Below are 17,503 nucleotides of genomic sequence, written 5' to 3'. Positions count from 1 at the left end.
AATTTTAGATCGCACAGTGTGTTTAACTGGTTGATGAATAAAAAGAAGAATAAAAAGATAAATAATAAGAAACCTTACACTCTTGTCAAACAGTATTTTCTTTACAATAAAAGGAACACACCATTTTAAATACAAAATTCCAAGTCAAACATAGCATGGCATCATCAGTATAGTGAAATTATTGTGACCTTGCAAGAATCCTCTATGCAGTAGCATCACACACAAAACTGAAATAAATACATACAGCATCAAAAAACACACAAGGATGCCAAAATATGCCCAGTCCAGCGTGAACAGGGCTTACAGGAGAGGACTGAGTGTGCAGCCTTGAGGGCCCCCTGGACTCATGGTCAGGGGAGAGGACTGAGTGTGCAGCCCTGAGGGCCCCCTGGACTCATGGTCAGGGTAGAGGACTGAGTGTGCAGCCCTGAGGGCCCCCTGGACTCAACACTTCAAAGTAAAACACAACACGCATCTGTCTGGTCAACTTTACATCAAGATTTAGGGAATTACGGGGTTCCATGTGGATCACGGATCTACAGGCTGATTTAACCACTAGACTGCCCACAAAGTTCTGAAAACATCAGCTATCGGTGATAGAACCCTAGGCCCAACCCTAGGCTGTGTACATTTTAAATAATACAAAAATATGACAATTTGTGAGAAAATTCCATCAAAAAATATATATATATTAAGTATATATCATATATAAGCTCTGAAATATATATTGCATCCCAAGGAGGAGTGCAAACCCCTGAAGGAACATGAGACCTATGGGACCCCGGTTCATCTGCTCCCTATTTAGGGAGCCAGTCCTGTGCAGCTTGGGGATTTGGATGAAGATCTTTGACTTGATGAGCACATGGCAGAATGTTACCAGCAGGCTTTGCAGGTGAAGAAGAGGAATGTCACCTGTATCTTATAAAACTGTTAATGTCCTATACATGTAATGGCACCAAAGAGGGCAATAGATCTTTACTTACTTAAAATGTTTCTTACAATTGACGGCTGGTTTAATTATACGGTACATCCATCCAACCACTAGGTGGTGCTCATTGCCTCGTGTTGTCCTGTCCAGTTTGTCATCATCCCATTCCCCCATCAGAAGCATGGTATCACTTTCCTTTGGCTCCTGTTTGATCTTCGACCTCCAGCAAAAACGAGTGCTGCACCTGTCATTCGCACAGTAGTGCTTTGGAACAGCCAGGAGGTACACTCCTGAGACCTCTCTTGAGATCTCTTGAGACAAATGTTCTTCTTGTCTTTGAAGGGAGGGAGGGAGGGAGGGAGGGAGGGAGGGAGGGAGGGAGGGAGGGAGGGAGGGAGGGAGGGAGGGAGGGAGGGAGGGAGGGAGGGAGGGAGGGAGGGAGGGAGGGAGGGAGGGAGGGAGGGAGGGAGGGAGGGAGGGAGGGAGGGAGGGAGGGAGGGAGGGAGGGAGGGAGGGAGGGAGGGAGGGAGGGAGGGAGGGAGGGAGGGAGGGAGGGAGGGCATCTTACGGAAAAGACAGGGCTCCTCCTTACTGAAGGTACTTAAAAACAAACAAGCTTTTATTGGTTCTCCCACCAGTTCAGAGAGGGATTCTACTGGTGACCATCTGAGAGGCCCCCAGGAGAGTGGGTGAGAGGATGCTGGCACCGTTGAGGATCAGGACCTTGGTCATGATGTCCGATAAGGGCAGAGAGACGATGGCAAGGAGGGTTCTAACTAGAACACCACCTGGATGAGGGTGGCCTTCCTGGATATGATGACGGTGGTGAGATAAAAGTGAGTTATGATGAATATAATCACTTTCAGTATCCAACTTGATAGATTTTGTTATTTACAAAGGAGTAAACACTGACTGGGTGTAACAAGTTTAAGAGGAAATTAATCTTGGTTATCAGTGTGGGGGGGTATCTGTGATCATTGTTGTGTTGAGAACCATTCAAGACACATTACAAGTCAACCTAATTAAATCTATTTATTATTATCTTATTTAGTTTACTCTAGATCTGTTTTTGTTTTCGTACACCTTACATCCACCACTCACACAACATATCACATTATATTAAATGAAAATCAACTTCGTAAATAAAACAACCCTTCTAGTCTTTTGTCATGTGCTGTTTGACCAGGTCCTCCCTGATAGTATATAGTATATCTTAATGGTTAAAGTTACAGTAAAACATTTACAAAATTAGAAAATAATAATAACTATGAAAACTCAAGAAACACCAGTACATTAAGATTCAGATTATACTGAATACTAATGAGTGGCATAGATATCTACAGGATAAAAGTTAAATCTACTTTGATCTTCAATCATGTTTTACAATTTTTACAAATGAAGGCATACTGTAATAGTAAATTTATACACCTAGATGTTTTTGAATACTTAATTCATGGCATAGTTTCTGGTCGGAGTATGCAACAGGAACAGATATATATCCTGTCAGGTTTTTCAGTGGCTGTAAATCAAATATATTTTACACAAAACATACAACAAACACACGTTTTTTATTGGCTGTTGTATATAAACTAATGTTTTAGTATTATGTATGTCTTTTGTATTTTTATTCAACACAGCCAAAATTATTTTATTTATCTTTTTTTGGTGAAACACTCTGATAAATGTCCAGTATTACTCAAGTAATTTCAAATTGTCACTCCAAAGCAACAATTCAGACAAGTAGCAACATGAAAACACAGGTACAATATGATGAGTGTCAACAGTGACTAGGCCTTACGCGTTTGAGAGGGGATTACATGTAGGTTTATATACTAAGGGTGTCAGTCATTCGTACATTAAATGAGTCAATACAGCCTATTTTTAAATACTGTCACATTTGGTTTTACCTCTGTACCTCTGTACCTCTGTACCTCTGTACGTGCACACATCAGATCCTCAACTCACATACATCACATGACATCAGCATACACATGATGTAAAAACGACAACAGTCGACGCGTCCAACAGCCTGTCTGCCCTGAGAGCCTTCAGGAGCTCGCGCATCGTCTGAGATGGTCACATGATCATCCTGGGTCTGAAACGTTTGTGCGTGCGTGGGTCACTGCAAGTGTGTGTGTGTGGGGGGTCACTGCAAGTGTGTGTGTGTGGGGGGTCACTGCAAGTGTGTGTGTGGAGGAGGGGGGGAGGGGGGGGGGTCACTGCACGTCCCAGATCTCACAGAGCAGCGGAGTGAACTTGTGGTCGCTCATGCGCCAGGACGCGAGCATCTCGGCGTGGTGGTGGTTGAGGGTCCTGAGCTCCGTCAGCCTGCCCAGCAGACGTGCAAAGTGCTGCGGCTCGGACGAGTGCTGCAGGCAGCAGAACTTCTGCAGGACCTCCAACATGGGGTCCTGAAGCCTCTCCACGGCCGGCTGGTCCTTCACGTATGGGCGCTCTGCGCGACAGGGGGGATAGGACCTTTTCATTCCCACATTGTCCTCACAAGAGCTCTTTCATACATTGCCAGGTCATTATTGTCAATAAGAATGTGTTCTTAATTGACATGCCTGGTAAAATTAAGGTTAAATGAAAACTTAGAAAAGACACTGCCTTAGGATTGACCAAGGCGGTTATTCTGGGCAGTATCTGAAAGTAGGTGCGTTTCATTTGCCTAAGATTTGAATGGATTTGATTGCAGTAGGCTAGACAGATCAAGCTCAACACGAAATCTGACTGTATCAAAAACATTCCACCCAGTTCTGATTGATGAAGAGGAAGCTTATTGTATCCCTGCCTGTCCCCTGCCACACTGACCTGGGGTCAGGATGGTGATGGCGGTAAGGAGAGCATGCTCCTCTGGCAGCATGTGGAGTTCTCCGATGCTCTTATAGAAGTTAAACATGGGTGTGATAAACTCCTCTGATATGCCTGTGGATCAAACACATGACTTCATTGTAAAAAGTTTCATTACATATTAGGCTTGTTAACATGTCAACTTCCTGATAGGTGTTGTGACACTATGCAAAGATGACACATTCAAGGTTTGACTTTGAGCTTAACAGTGACAGGGGCACACCCACAAATGCACATACCATTCTTACACATCCCCTGCAAAGGGACAAAAGCCCTGAATGTCATTCAGCAATTCATCTGTCCGTCAAACCAATGAAAGTTTGCTATTTCCTTGTTTCTGGAGAAGAATCGAGCCGACGGATTCTACTGGCAGACCAGGAGGCACCGGCGACCCAAACAGACGGCAGAAATGTACTAGATTTGATCCGGTCTCAGTCAACTCAAGCACTAGACTAACCTTTGAGCTCGATATTACCACCACCTTTGCTCATAGATGTTTCAAAATGGACAGTATGGTTTCATCGAGATATTTGCCATAAAAAAAGAAGTTGGGAAGATATTGTAAGCAGCCCGGGGTCCATGTCTTGAATGAAGTGGGCCCTTTGGTTCGGCTTCCACCCCCCCCACCCCCACAGGGTGGCAGTGCTGGATATATAATGGCCAGAGCAAACAAAGACTGTCAAAAGAACATCAACACATTCTCCTGCCAATGACACAAAAAAGAAAAGGAAAAAAATATATATATATGAGCGCCGTGACACATTGGAGCGGTTGGACGTCCGTGCTATTTTATCATTCCGAGGATTTTATTCAGAATCAAAATTCTGAGGGGGTGGTTGAAGCCCTTCTCCTGTCAGGCCAAAGTCTGAAGGCTTCAGAAATGCCAGAGGGGCTCTGAGGCAGAGAGAGCGGGACAATAACCCCTCGATGTTTAGATAAAGAACAATGGCTTGTTTAGACAGCATCACTTTCCTCTCCCCCTCACTGGCCTTTAGCATGAATATCTCAGGCCCTGGTTATTATTTTGGACTGGCGCCAGGGGATCGTGGTGACGCATGCACTCGGACCAGCTCTGGCACGCTGGCTTTCAGCTGTCCAGGCAGGGAAGTGACAGCAGTGACAGCTCAGATAGGCTGACAGCACAGACTGCACTTGACAACATATTGGGTTGGATGACTTTGGATCAAAGACAGCCAGGCTGAGGCACTCAGATCTGAAAGTGACCCAAGTCATGAATAAAGATGTATAAATAAGCTTGGCGACAAGACAAATCTTTTGCAAGTCGACAAATCCACCAACCTCCCGGATCTCCCCCACTCCCGGTCCTAACACGAACACCTGCAGTGTGTGAGTCTGATATCTGGGGATGGGCTGGTGTGAGTTGTCCAGCCTGCCTCCTGTAGCTCCCTGCCTGGCAGCGTGACCAGGCTCACAGCACAGTGAAACAGTAGCCAGTAGGGGCCGTCTGGCTCCTTGTACACGGGTAACACAAGCCTGCTAGATCAACAGGTTAGAAGTCCTCACTCGGAACCTTCTATTATTCACGCTGGCCATCCCTGTCTGTCTGCCTATCTGTCTGTCCGCCCGCCTGTCTATCTGCCAAACTTCCTATTTATATATTTGTGTGCCCACTGCCCGGCTATATTTCAGCCAGCCTTTCTGTGTCTTCCTATCTACCTGCCTGCCTGCCGGCCTTTCGGGTATTAAAACCTTGTAATAAGACTGTGTGTCGCTGATATGATCAGTGCTGGGGTGTTGTGATCTATCTCACCACTCTTGCGTATCCTGTCTTCCAGGACCTCGGTGTGTCCGTAGGGCATCTTCCTGGTGAAGACCTGGGCCGATCGCAGGAACATGGCCTCTACTGCTGAGCCTTTTAGCAGGGCAATCTGATCTTCGTGGTCCAGGGCTTGGAAACCTGGAAGACACACACCAACTTGGTTAACACACTACTCAACAGGAAACATTATTGGATCGTTTCTGATTCTCACACCCAGCTTACACAGTTTAGGTATAGCAAAAAAAACGATCTGTTATCTTTATTGTTATTGCAGTATTAAATATAAGCTGATTGATATGTGTGTATGTTTATCAATGGACATAATGAGCGAAGCTCCTTTCCGGTACATCAAAGACAAAAGACCATCATTCTAATGTTGAGGGCATGCAGACCTGGAATGTTTTTGGTAAACTCGACCAGAACCTGAACATGACTGGTGGCCATGTCCGTCAGGAGCATAAAGTTCTCTTCTGCATTGAAATGCTCCTGTAGCTGCACAGACAAGGTGACAAAATGAGTTGTAAGATCACTTTTATTTTGAAATGCTCCTGTAGCTGCACAGACAAGGTGACAAAATGAGTTGTAAGATCACTTTTATTTTGAAGTGTTCCTGTAGCGGCAGAAAAGAAGAGAACAAACAATTCAAGACTAAAACAGTCTAAAACACTGGCATGACAATACATGGCCAACCTTGACTGAGATACAGGCCTCGAATTCCTGATAAAAGTACCGTAACCCCCACTGACACAGGGAGAACACAGCACGCCTCTTACTAGGACAGAGAGAATCTGTCAGCCCGACACAAACTCAGACAACAGATCTCAAAATCATGTTCACACAAACATGCCTACTACATTAATGCTACTGGTTGATATGGGAAAATAAGCAATATTGTACCAGTTTTTTGGCCATGTCTTGAGGGATTCGATGTTTGTTGTACGCATCGACGATGAAGCTCAGCAGCGCCTGTTGATCCTGACTCAGTGTGACCTTCTCCTTTGGAAAAACAAAACACAGTGGCTTGCACATTGCACCAACCCTGTACACAGGGTGAACTGGGAAACTTAGCAACCCTGTACACAGGGTGAACTGGGAAACTTAGCAACCCTGTACACAGGGTGAACTGGGAAACTTAGCAACCCTGTACACAGGGTGAACTGGGAAACTTAGCAACCCTGTACACAGGGTGAACTGGGAAACTTAGCAACCCTGTACACAGGGTGAACTGGGAAACTTAGCAACCCTGTACACAGGGTGAACTGGGAAACTTAGCAACCCTGTACACAGGGTGAACTGGGAAACTTAGCAACCCTGTACACAGGGTGAACTGGGAAACTTAGCAACCCTGTACACAGGGTGAACTGGGAAACTTAGCAACCCTGTACACAGGGTGAACTGGGAAACTTAGCAACCCTGTACACAGGTTGAACTGGGACACTTAGCAACCCTGTACACAGGGTGAACTGGGAAACTTAGCAACCCTGTACACAGGGTGAACTGGTACACTTAGCAACCCTGTACACAGGGTGAACTGGGAAACTTAGCAACCCTGTACACAGGGTGAACTGGGAAACTTAGCAACCCTGTACACAGGGTGAACTGGTACACTTAGCAACCCTGTACACAGGGTGAACTGGGACACTTAGCAACCCTGTACACAGGGTGAACTGGGACACTTAGCAACCCTGTACACAGGGTGAACTGGGAAACTTAGCAACCCTGTACACAGGTTGAACTGGGACACTTAGCAACCCGTGTACACTTGATAACAACAACAATAATAACAACAATTAAGTCGATCAGCAAATCCGCTGGTGTCCTGAAGTGAGATACATTGGAAAGCCTTGCCGACACGTTCAACACTGTTGTTAAACACCGACGGGTGTGTAGGATTGTGGAGAGTGCCGAGGGAGGAGGGTGTACCTTTGATAGTCTGGTGGTGGATGTAACCTGCTTCGTGTCTGAGATGTCCCCCCCCTCCGCCTCATCCCCTGTTGACCTCCCTGGAGAGGCCTTGGTGTTCTTCCTCAGTCTCTTGGACTTGCACTGGATCTCCGTCAGCAGGCCTGGGGGGGGGGGGGGGGGTCCAGAAGTCAAGGGTCAGGGGTCAGAGAGGGGGCTGATGGAGTGCGTCATCACTGCTCCCATTTCTCTAGTGATGCAATCCTAGCAACAGTTGCCAGGAGGTCAATGGACAATGCTAATCGCACCTTAGTCAAGAAAGAGATACATAAATACTTGGTGTTGGTGCAAACTCTATTTAATTGCTTCCGTTCATCAATTCAAATATAATCTGTGCTAATACTGAACATATAACAGTAGATGGTGTTCAGCCATACTGAGGACATCTATAATCACACTGTAAAATCAAATTTCGATTTTGTGATTTTTCTTTTTGCGATTCAGAAATATCTTGTTGTGGATTCCGGGCTGACAACCTGGGCTGAAGTCAAAGATCTGCTTCTGTCTTGAAACAGAGATGCCAGACACCTCCAGTCCCTGACACCAGAGCAACGTCTGGGCAGCAGGGAATCTGCCTGGCAGCCCGCGGTCCCATCTCAGCTAGTCATTCTATGGGCCGGGGCTCAGAACAGGCCACTGCCTGCAATATTCATCACAACTTCCCCTGCAGAATTCATGAGTAACGTGAGCCTGTTCCGTTCTCTCCTGCTCCGCTCTCCTCCTCTCCTGACAGATCCAAATGGACTTGCTACCTGGGTTTCCTCCATGACTACACCAACACGGGAGAATCCACTTTGAAGTGAACCGTTCTTAAATCATGTTTACAATTTCCCATTTCATCCTACGAAGAGAGTTCTTTATGACTTTATTCCCCAGCCTATGTGCAACCCCCCCCCCCTCTCTCTGCCCCCCAAACCCCACCCCATCCCGCCCCTTAATAGTTTTTCCATGAACGGGGCCGAGCCCCCCCCATTGTGTGAGGCGTCCCACAATGTCCTTTTGCCTCAGTCTGCTGCATGTCAGACTCCACAATGAACTTTTCTCGGATGGCCTCTAATGCATTGTGTGTAACTGCTGATATGGTCGGGTCCCAAAGGGTCCCCATGGGGACACACTGACGTCCTCAGAGCTGCAGTGGTCTATAGAAGCCTCTAGACAGACCTCTGTCTCTGTAGCCTGTCTGCCTCGGTCTCTGTAGCCTGTCTGCGTCTGTCTCTGTAGCCTGTCTGCGTCTGTCTCTGTAGCCTGTCTGCGTCTGTCTCTGTAGCCTGTCTGTGTCTGTCTCTGTAGCCTGTCTGTCTCTGTCTCTGTAGCCTGTCTATAACCTGAAAATTTTTGTTTTGCATATTTACCAAGCCACCACTCAAGTACTGCAGTACAGTAAGTAGCTTTGTTGATACTCTGCTGTAATTATATATACCATGAACATATAGTCTGTTTAATTACATGTAACCAGATCCCTTATTAGACTGGGTATGGTGCTGCATGTGAGGATGTCTGAAGAGGGCCCGCCCACGCTGGCGCCCCAGAGCTGCAGACTCACATTCGGCCAGCATCCCCATCTCTCTGCACTTCCTCAGACGGCACTCCTGGCACTTCCTGCGCATGTACATGTCCATCTCGCAGCTGCCGCCGTTCTTGCACTTGTACACGGCGTTCTTAGTGATGCTCCGTCGGAAGAAGCCTGGAGAAGGGGGGAAGAGATGGGGGTAGGTGGGAGGGAGGGGACAGGATTACCATGCTGCCATAGTGGAATAATCCAACACCCAACCACAAGAAACCTTCACGTTTTCACAGTAACACACATCGTTGAACTCTGTGATAATATGGGAACTTCTGACATGATACCTTCGGAACGTTTTGCATTGCTGACTGCTGTAATGGACCCTCTAATTGACTGGGTGGCTGGTTTGAGGGAAGCTATTTATAGACGCTCTCAACGTCTCTGCAATGGAACCACCAAGAGTACGTCACGTTGTTTAAATGATGTAACATAAAGACACCATACACACACGCACACACACTTGCTCACAAAACAACTTAGGAACCGTTAATTCCATATTCTGGGACCTGGCAATGAGCACAATGACACACATTAACCCTGCCCAGCTCATGTTTTCTGGCCCATTGTACAGCAGTAAGCTGAGAGGGAACCTGATCTGGCTGTTACACCCGGACAGAACCACCATGCAGAACAAACCACACCAGAACAGGCACACCAGAACAGGCACACCAGGACAGGCACACCAGAACAGGCACACCAGAACAGGCACACCAGGACAGGCACACCAGAACAGACACACCAGAACAGACACACCAGGACAGAACAACCCTGAAGAGCTAACCCCACCAAAACAGGAAAACCGGACCCAAAGCAACAAAGTTCAGAATTGTAATGTGACTGGTAAGGCCATTCTTACTTTGGTAGGGTGCCAAAGTCACTCATAAAATAACCTTGGTAGTATTTACCTAATTCTGATATACTAGTTAACACACCAAGTCTTTCTGAACAACCAAAAGTGAAAGCTTCTTCTCGCCACACACATAAAGCCATCATGGAACTTTAAAATTAAGTACAGTTCAAGAAACAAACACTCATTCATAAGTGCGGGACAACTTCCAAGTCATTTGTCAACAGCACATAACTTGTGAGTCACCGATTGCACTCTCTCCTCTCCACCTCACAATCAAATTTCCTCTGTGGAATATTTCAATGTAGCCAGCCCGCTCTCGTCTTAATGAACATCATTCTCTCTGAGATCAGCTGGAGAAGTTGAAGTGTTTAGTGTCTAACAACAGCTGCGATGCACTTGTTTAGGATTAACACGAGGTTAGATCCAAGCCCACGCATAGAGTAGCATTTGAACAAGTGAAACAAATCAAATCCAATTATATTTCAATTGCAATCAATGTCTGCTCCACTGCCTGAGCCAAAGCAACAACAGTGTCTGTGTCCTCAGGTCCTCCTACCTTTACATCCCTCACACGTAACTGTGTCCTCAGGTCCTCCTACCTTTACATCCCTCACACGTAACTGTGTCCTCAGGTCCTCCTACCTTTACATCCCTCACACGTAACTGTGTCCTCAGGTCCTCCTACCTTTACATCCCTCACATGTAACTGTGTCCTCAGGTCCTCCTACCTTTACATCCCTCACACGTAACTGTGTCCTCAGGTCCTCCTACCTTTACATCCCTCACACGTAACTGTGTCCTCAGGTCCTCCTACCTTTACATCCCTCACACGTAACTGTGTCCTCAGGTCCTCCTACCTTTACATCCCTCACACGTAACTGTGTCCTCAGGTCCTCCTACCTTTACATCCCTCACACGTAACTGTGTCCTCAGGTCCTCCTACCTTTACATCCCTCACACGTAACTGTGTCCTCAGGTCCTCCTACCTTTACATCCCTCACACGTAACTGTGTCCTCAGGTCCTCCTACCTTTACATCCCTCACACGTAAGAGCGTTGTAGTGGTATCCTGATGCTTTGTCTCCACACACCACACACAGTTCCTCTCCCTTCACCCGCCCTGCGAGAGAGGCGTTCCTCGACCTCCGGCACACCACTGGCGCCAACGCTGCCGGCGCCTCGTCCACCTCGCCGCCATAGCCGCCCTCCAGGGGCTCTTTCCTCAGCTCGTACATGGCAGCAGGGCCATACCAGTCCTCCCCGCTGTAGGGGGCATAGTAGGGCGGTCCGGGGTAGTAGGGAGGGGACGACATAGGGGGCAAAGTTAATCTTGAATCTTGATCTTGATCCACCGAGGGGTACGGTTGCATGCTGGAATAGCTGGAGAAGGGTAGGACCTCCTGGTCTTGGAGAAGAGAAGTTCCTTGGTCTGCCAAAATGTCTGGGGTGAGGGATAATAATGTGACATGGTCCTATTTACATTTCAATGAAACGTTATCATCAGCTTCACAGGGACAGTGTGAGCATCAACATACAGTAGAGAGCTAATCAATAGCATGTAAACTTTAACGTAAGTGCGGATAGTAATCTTCACTGCCACATAAACCCAACAATAATTAACTAGCGTTACCTGCTGTCTGAACATACCATGGACTGATAGAAGGGCCCAGGTTGAACATCTACTGTACTCACAAACAAGAAGCACCCCAAAACCAGAAACACCCCAAAACAGCGTACGTTTGCCTTAAAGCTTTTCCCCAAGTTGACACACTCTCAAATTTTAGCATTTACGGTTCATCTTGATTTACGGGTTGAACAGGATTTCTTACAGTTCATTTTTCTTTTTTATCAAAGTATGTAGATTGACAAGTATAAAAATGTGACAAAATTCCCTCAAATGCAATATGTAATCTGACGTATACTGTCACCAGCTGTATTTACATCAGCCAATCCATACATCCTGCCTCGAACCTTGGTGAGATACTGACCTCCTGAAGACTTGTTCTGGACCATTGCCATTTTAGTGAGACCCAGCTCTCCCAGGATTGGCTTCCTCTCTCTCTCTTCTTTCCCCTCTCTCTCTACCTCTGGCTGCCCCTCTCCTTGGACATGCTTCTCTCTGATCCCCAGTGTCTCCTCAAACCCAGAGAAACAGTAGTGCAGCAGCTCATGCCCACAGGACACCTTGCTGTCTGCTTGAGGAGTGCCAAGGGGGCCAAAGGTTGCCATGGTCACTCATTAACCCGCTAGGCACATTTCTCTGCATCGTTACACCTTGCTGTGTGACGGATGCATCAAGCTGCATGAGCTGCATTGCCATCCTTAGCCTGACCTGTGTGGCTAGCTGTCCTGGCCTGGCCTGTGTGGCGAGCTGTCCTGGCCTGGCCTGTGTGGCTAGCTGTCCTGGCCTGGCCTGTGTGGCTAGCTGTCCTGGCCTGGCCTGTGTGGCGAGCTGTCCTGGCCTGGCCTGTGTGGCTAGCTGTCCTGGCCTGGCCTGTGTGGCGAGCTGTCCTGGCCTGGCCTGTGTGGCTAGCTGTCCTGGCCTGGCCTGTGTGGCGAGCTGTCCTGGCCTGGCCTGTGTGGCTAGCTGTCCTGGCCTGGCCTGTGTGGCTAGCTGTCCTGGCCTGGCCTTTGTGGCTAGCTGTCCTGTCCTGGCCTGTGTGGCGAGCTGTCCTGGCCTGGCCTGTGTGGCTAGCTGTCCTGGCCTGGCCTGTGTGGCGAGCTGTCCTGGCCTGGCCTGTGTGGCTAGCTGTCCTGGCCTGGCCTTTGTGGCTAGCTGTCCTGTCCTGGCCTGTGTGGCTAGCTGTCCTGTCCTGGCCTGTGTGGCTAGCTGTCCTGACCTGGCCTGTGGGGCTAGCTGTCCTAGCCTGTGTGGCTAGCTGTCCTAGCCTGTGTGGCTAGCTGTCCTGTCCTGACCTGTGTGGCTAGCTGTCCTGTCCTGGCCTGTGTGGCTAGCTGTCCTGTTCTAGCCTGTGTGGCTAGCTGTCCTGGCCTGTGTGGCTAGCTGTCCTGACCTGTGTGGCTAGCTGTCCTGGCCTGTGTGGCTAGCTGTCCTGTCCTGACCTGTGTGGCTAGCTGTCCTGGCCTGTGTGGCTAGCTGTCCTAGCCTGGCCTGTGTGGCTAGCTGTCCTGACTTGGCTATCCAGTTACTGTTGAGGTACGCTGATCAAAGGGTCTGAGGGTTAAGGTTAAGGTTAAGGTTAGACTGTGACAGCGATGTATGTCAGATCTGGTCACTGACTCCACTTACCTACAAAGTGGGATGTCTCAGAAAGAGAGTAACCATCAATGGGGATCTGTATTGGCCCCCCCACACTGACATCGGGGCCCACCCACTCATTCATTTTAGGCCATGGTGCAGGACCAACTTAAAGTTGTGGAGATATGATTGGACCCAGAACAAGGAAAGAATCCACCAGTAAACTCCCCTTCCGTCCAATCCTGTAACATTGCAAAAGGCATGAATGCATCGGTGAGTAGGTGATTCAGTTCATGTAAATAAGAAGCTGCTTGATGACACGCTGCACGCCACTTATGGTTGTTTCATTTTGCCACAACTGCACATTTCCCTCTCCTGTAATGGTAGAGGGGCTCACAGTGACAACAGACAATAGTGATAAGAGACAGTGGACAGTGGAGACAGTAGATAGTAAGATTGAAGACAGTGAGGCAATAGTGGAGGCAGTAGATAGTAAGATTGAAGACAGTGAGGCAATAGTGGAGGCAGTAGATAGTAAGATTGAAGACAGTGAGGCAATAGTGGAGGCAGTAGATAGTAAGATTGAAGACAGTGAGGCAATAGTGGAGGCAGTAGATAGTAGACAGTGGAAACAGTGAGACAGGTAGACAGGAGACAGAAAGACAAAGATAGTGAGACGGATAGTGAGACAGTACATAGTGAGACAGATAGTGAGGCAGATAGTGATACAGATAGTGAGACAGATAGTGAGGCAGATAGTGATACAGATAGTGAGACAGATAGTGAGACAGATAGTGAGACAGATCATACTACATTACATAGTGAGACAGTAAATAGTGAGACAGATTGTGAGACAGATAGTGAGACAGATCATAATACATTACATAGTGAGACAGATAGTGAGACAGATCATAAGACAGTACCTAGTGAGACAGATAGTGAGACAGATAGTGAGACAGTCAGTGACACAGTGAGATTCTACTGTGGCTTCTCTGTGTAGGTGTTACCTGACAGTGGGCCACATTGAGTCCTGATGTGTCATGTGATAACACAGCCACCGGTGAACCGCTCATAAATCTCACCTGACTTTTAATTATCCAGGACTAATTTCCCCTGAGATCAAGCTGCTGCAACCCACATCAAAATACAAACCATAGCCTTAGGACCAGTCTGACAACCTACAACACAGAAACGACTTCTCACAAAGCTCTTTGTCTCGCTCTTTCTTCTCTCTCTCTCTCTCTCTCTCTCTCTCTCTCTCTCTCTCTCTCTCTCTCTCTCTCCTTCTCTGCCTAGCTTCTTGGTTTCATCAACATCAAAGACGCCTCAACTCCACTGGCAGCTCCGAGAGATTCCCACCTCGTGGTCTTTACCTCTGTCTCCCCTGGATGACTCTGTGCTGTCCAGCCTGCGCCTGGATGACTCGGTGCCGTCCAGCCTGCGTCCGCCTTCAGATCTCCAAACTGTGCAGTCCAGCACCATCAGTGTTTGCTAATGACTGTTGGAGCATCTGGCAGAATCCTCCCGGAGAGATGTGTGTGACAGACTGGGGTCATGGAGAACAGGGACGATAGTTATTAATTAAACTGTCCATTTCCCTCCACAAGCAACACAGCCAACCTCCCTACCCCCGTCAACTCCACCCCCACCCCGACCCCTGCGCCCCCCCCCCCCCTACGCGCCCCCCCCCCGACCTCCACAACAACTCACCCAGCCTCCGTGTCTCCCCAAGAGCTGACTCCCAGGGTGTCTAGCCCGCCCTCCCACACACACAAACCCCCACATCCCCGATTACAGCCGAAAACACAGCACAAACTCAGTTCATTCATCGAAACCACTTCCCGAACTGCTTTAATCACAATTGATACCAAACACGTGTCGCGTTGAATAGTGAAAGTCGAATGTTGGACCTCACCGCTTGGATGCGAGAGTTTAAGGACACAGTTATGAGATCCTGGTTGCCATGGAATTGACTACATGAGATGTCTGGTGTAGGTCAGGCTCCTGGAGGTGTTGTCATGGTCCAGAGGTTGGCTTCAACCCTGCATCCCAAGATGATGTCCTGGATGTTACTTGACTGACACTCCCCCTCTCACAATGGCTTTTGAGGCGTTGGGCTGTCAGACATCTTGTTTTCAAGCTGTAGAAAAGGTTGTTATTTCAGATGAGGGAAGCTTCTGCATCTCTATGATCCTTTAATGTATCTAACAACATGGGATTAATCATTGATAGGGTGGTTGCTCCAAGCCACGGGACCCTTCTGAGTCAACATGCCGTCCTTCAGAAATAAACACAACCTTTGCCGTTGTCTGTTTGGATTCTATCTGATTTGTGCTGGGGGTAGGATGGGAGTGAGAATTGGGTGGGAGGGGATGGTATGGGGGGACAGTGCAGTGAATGCCTTCAAGAGGGGTGACACCACCCCCCTACTGGTCCACCAGCTGTGCTTTGAACTGTCTCATGCTTTGTTTCCTGTATTGATTCACTATGACGGTAATGGTTTGTATTTATTGTTCTGGAGGCATGGGCAGTGTTTATACTACATTCGGGGCTCCTGTGTGGTCACATCGTGTTTGAGAGGGGGTTTATTTTTAATATTGTTTGTTCTGACTAACTTATGAGCGCTGACGTGGATTTGATCTGACACGGAAGCTCACGCCACCATACCTGGGAGTTCTTTCTCCTCCTGTTTCACGACTTTTCCCTCTCATCTTTATGTCCTGATGTGAATCACCGGCAAACTGTAAAAATCCCTGATGAGGAGATAAGCCGTTCAAACGTCGTGCTAGTATTCAGACCTGGCAGGACCCGGGCATGCTCCCTCCTCAAACAAGCTTTCAAGGACTGTCGCAAAAACGCTACGATAACAAGGTCCGTGACCTTGAACCCTACCAGCACAGCCACTCGTTAGCATACAATGGCAGATAACGAAACGCCGTGCTGGTCTTTAAAGACAGAAGGCCTTTAGACAGCATTTCTCTCTCTCTTTCTCAAAGCACTCATTCACAGCCATGCAACAGACAGTTAGTTGGTGTCTGTTTGCAATCCGACGGCATAGCCTGTCTAACTAAAGACAACGCTTCTGTGGAAGGTTGGATAAAGTGTCCGACTAATTATGGGCTTTAGAAAGAGTGATGCAGACTACTGGCGTTTTTAACAGACACGATAAGCTTGAGAATGTTTACTGTGAGAGATTAAAACCAGAGCAGTCAAAAGTCTGTGGGGAGTCAGGGCAGCACCGGTCAACAAACAGCTGCTGAAGGCGGCTGTCTGGTTTCTGCCAGAACATGGGTGCAAGCAGGGGATAATGATGATTTTTTCATTATTTAATTCGTCAATTTCATTAGAGATGGTGTGGAAACAATTATTTTGTACACCTGTGTAGTGGTGGGTTTCATTGGTTTTCAGTTTATTTTAATAAACTTATTTTACAGGAATGTGTGAGTCTTAGTGATTGGTGTGTTTTTACATGGGGGGGGCGCACACAACCTGGCCGTGAGGCGGCTTGGGCCACTGTCCCTAGAGCTAGCAGGACTGGGCCACTGTCCCTAGGGCTAGCAGGACTGGGCCACTGTCCTTAGTGCTAGCAGGACTGGGCCACTGTCCCTAGAGCTAGCAGGACTGGGCCACTGTCCTTAGTGCTAGCAGGACTGGGCCACTGTCCCTAGAGCTAGCAGGACTGGGCCACTGTCCTTAGTGCTAGCAGGACTGGGCCACTGTCCCTAGAGCTAGCAGGACTGGGCCACTGTCCTTAGTGCTAGCAGGACTGGGCCACTGTCCCTAGAGCTAGCAGGACTGGGCCACTGTCCCTAGAGCTAGCAGGACTGGGCCACTGTCCTTAGTGCTAGCAGGACTGGGCCACTGTCCCTAGAGCTAGCAGGACTGGGCCACTGTCCTTAGTGCTAGCAGGACTGGGCCACTGTCCCTAGAGCTAGCAGGACTGGGCCACTGTCCTTAGTGCTAGCAGGACTGGGCCACTGTCCCTAGAGCTAGCAGGACTGGGCCACTGTCCCTACTAGAGCTAGCAAGACTGGGCCACTGTCCCTAGAGCTAGCAGGACTGGGCCACTGTCCTTAGTGCTAGCAGGACTGGGCCACTGTCCCTAGAGCTAGCAGGACTGGGCCACTGTCCCTAGAGCTAGCAGGACTGGGCCACTGTCCCTAGAGCTAGAAGGACTGGGCCACTGTCCCTAGTGCTAGCAGGACTGTGGACTACCACAATAATGAATTTTAGTGGTTAACATTGCTGTCATTATCATAATCACATGCCCTTTTTCAATATACTGCTTTGAGACGGTGTTGTTTTATTTTCCATTAAAGCGTATGACAAATTGCACTTTAATGGGTAATGTTATCCAAGTTTTTTGAA

At 48.1% G+C, this 17,503-nt stretch overlaps 1 protein-coding gene across 4 annotated transcripts; it reads right to left on the bottom strand.

Moving 5' to 3' along the window:
• Window positions 1–1,945: 1,945 nt before the first annotated feature.
• On the bottom strand, window positions 1,946–14,728 carry nr1h4 (nuclear receptor subfamily 1, group H, member 4). Of its 4 annotated transcripts, XM_084673026.1 has the most exons (11): window positions 14,550–14,728; window positions 13,455–13,467; window positions 13,305–13,377; window positions 10,967–11,377; window positions 9,067–9,207; window positions 7,485–7,627; window positions 6,459–6,557; window positions 5,954–6,053; window positions 5,553–5,699; window positions 3,743–3,856; window positions 1,946–3,383 (listed from the first exon to the last, which is right to left on the bottom strand). In XM_084673026.1, exons 1-11 carry the CDS (start codon window positions 14,615–14,617, stop codon window positions 3,145–3,147), a joined length of 1,548 nt encoding a protein of 515 aa, XP_084529152.1. In that variant the 5' UTR covers window positions 14,618–14,728; the 3' UTR covers window positions 1,946–3,144. The 4 variants fall into 4 exon arrangements, with proteins under 4 accessions (XP_084529152.1, XP_084529149.1, XP_084529150.1 ...); XM_084673023.1 differs by lacking the exons at window positions 13,455–13,467; window positions 14,550–14,728 and having other exon boundaries at window positions 13,187–13,363; XM_084673024.1 differs by lacking the exons at window positions 13,455–13,467; window positions 14,550–14,728 and having other exon boundaries at window positions 6,459–6,551; window positions 13,187–13,363.
• Between the last annotated feature and the right edge of the window lie 2,775 nt (window positions 14,729–17,503).

The sequence above is a fragment of the Hypomesus nipponensis genome, chromosome 14 (genome assembly GCF_054491055.1).
Source record: "Hypomesus nipponensis isolate SF chromosome 14, ASM5449105v1, whole genome shotgun sequence".
Taxonomy (NCBI): Eukaryota; Metazoa; Chordata; class Actinopteri; order Osmeriformes; family Osmeridae; genus Hypomesus; species Hypomesus nipponensis.
Note: the sequence above shows the minus strand (reverse complement) of the source record. Positions and strands in the feature narration are given on the sequence as shown.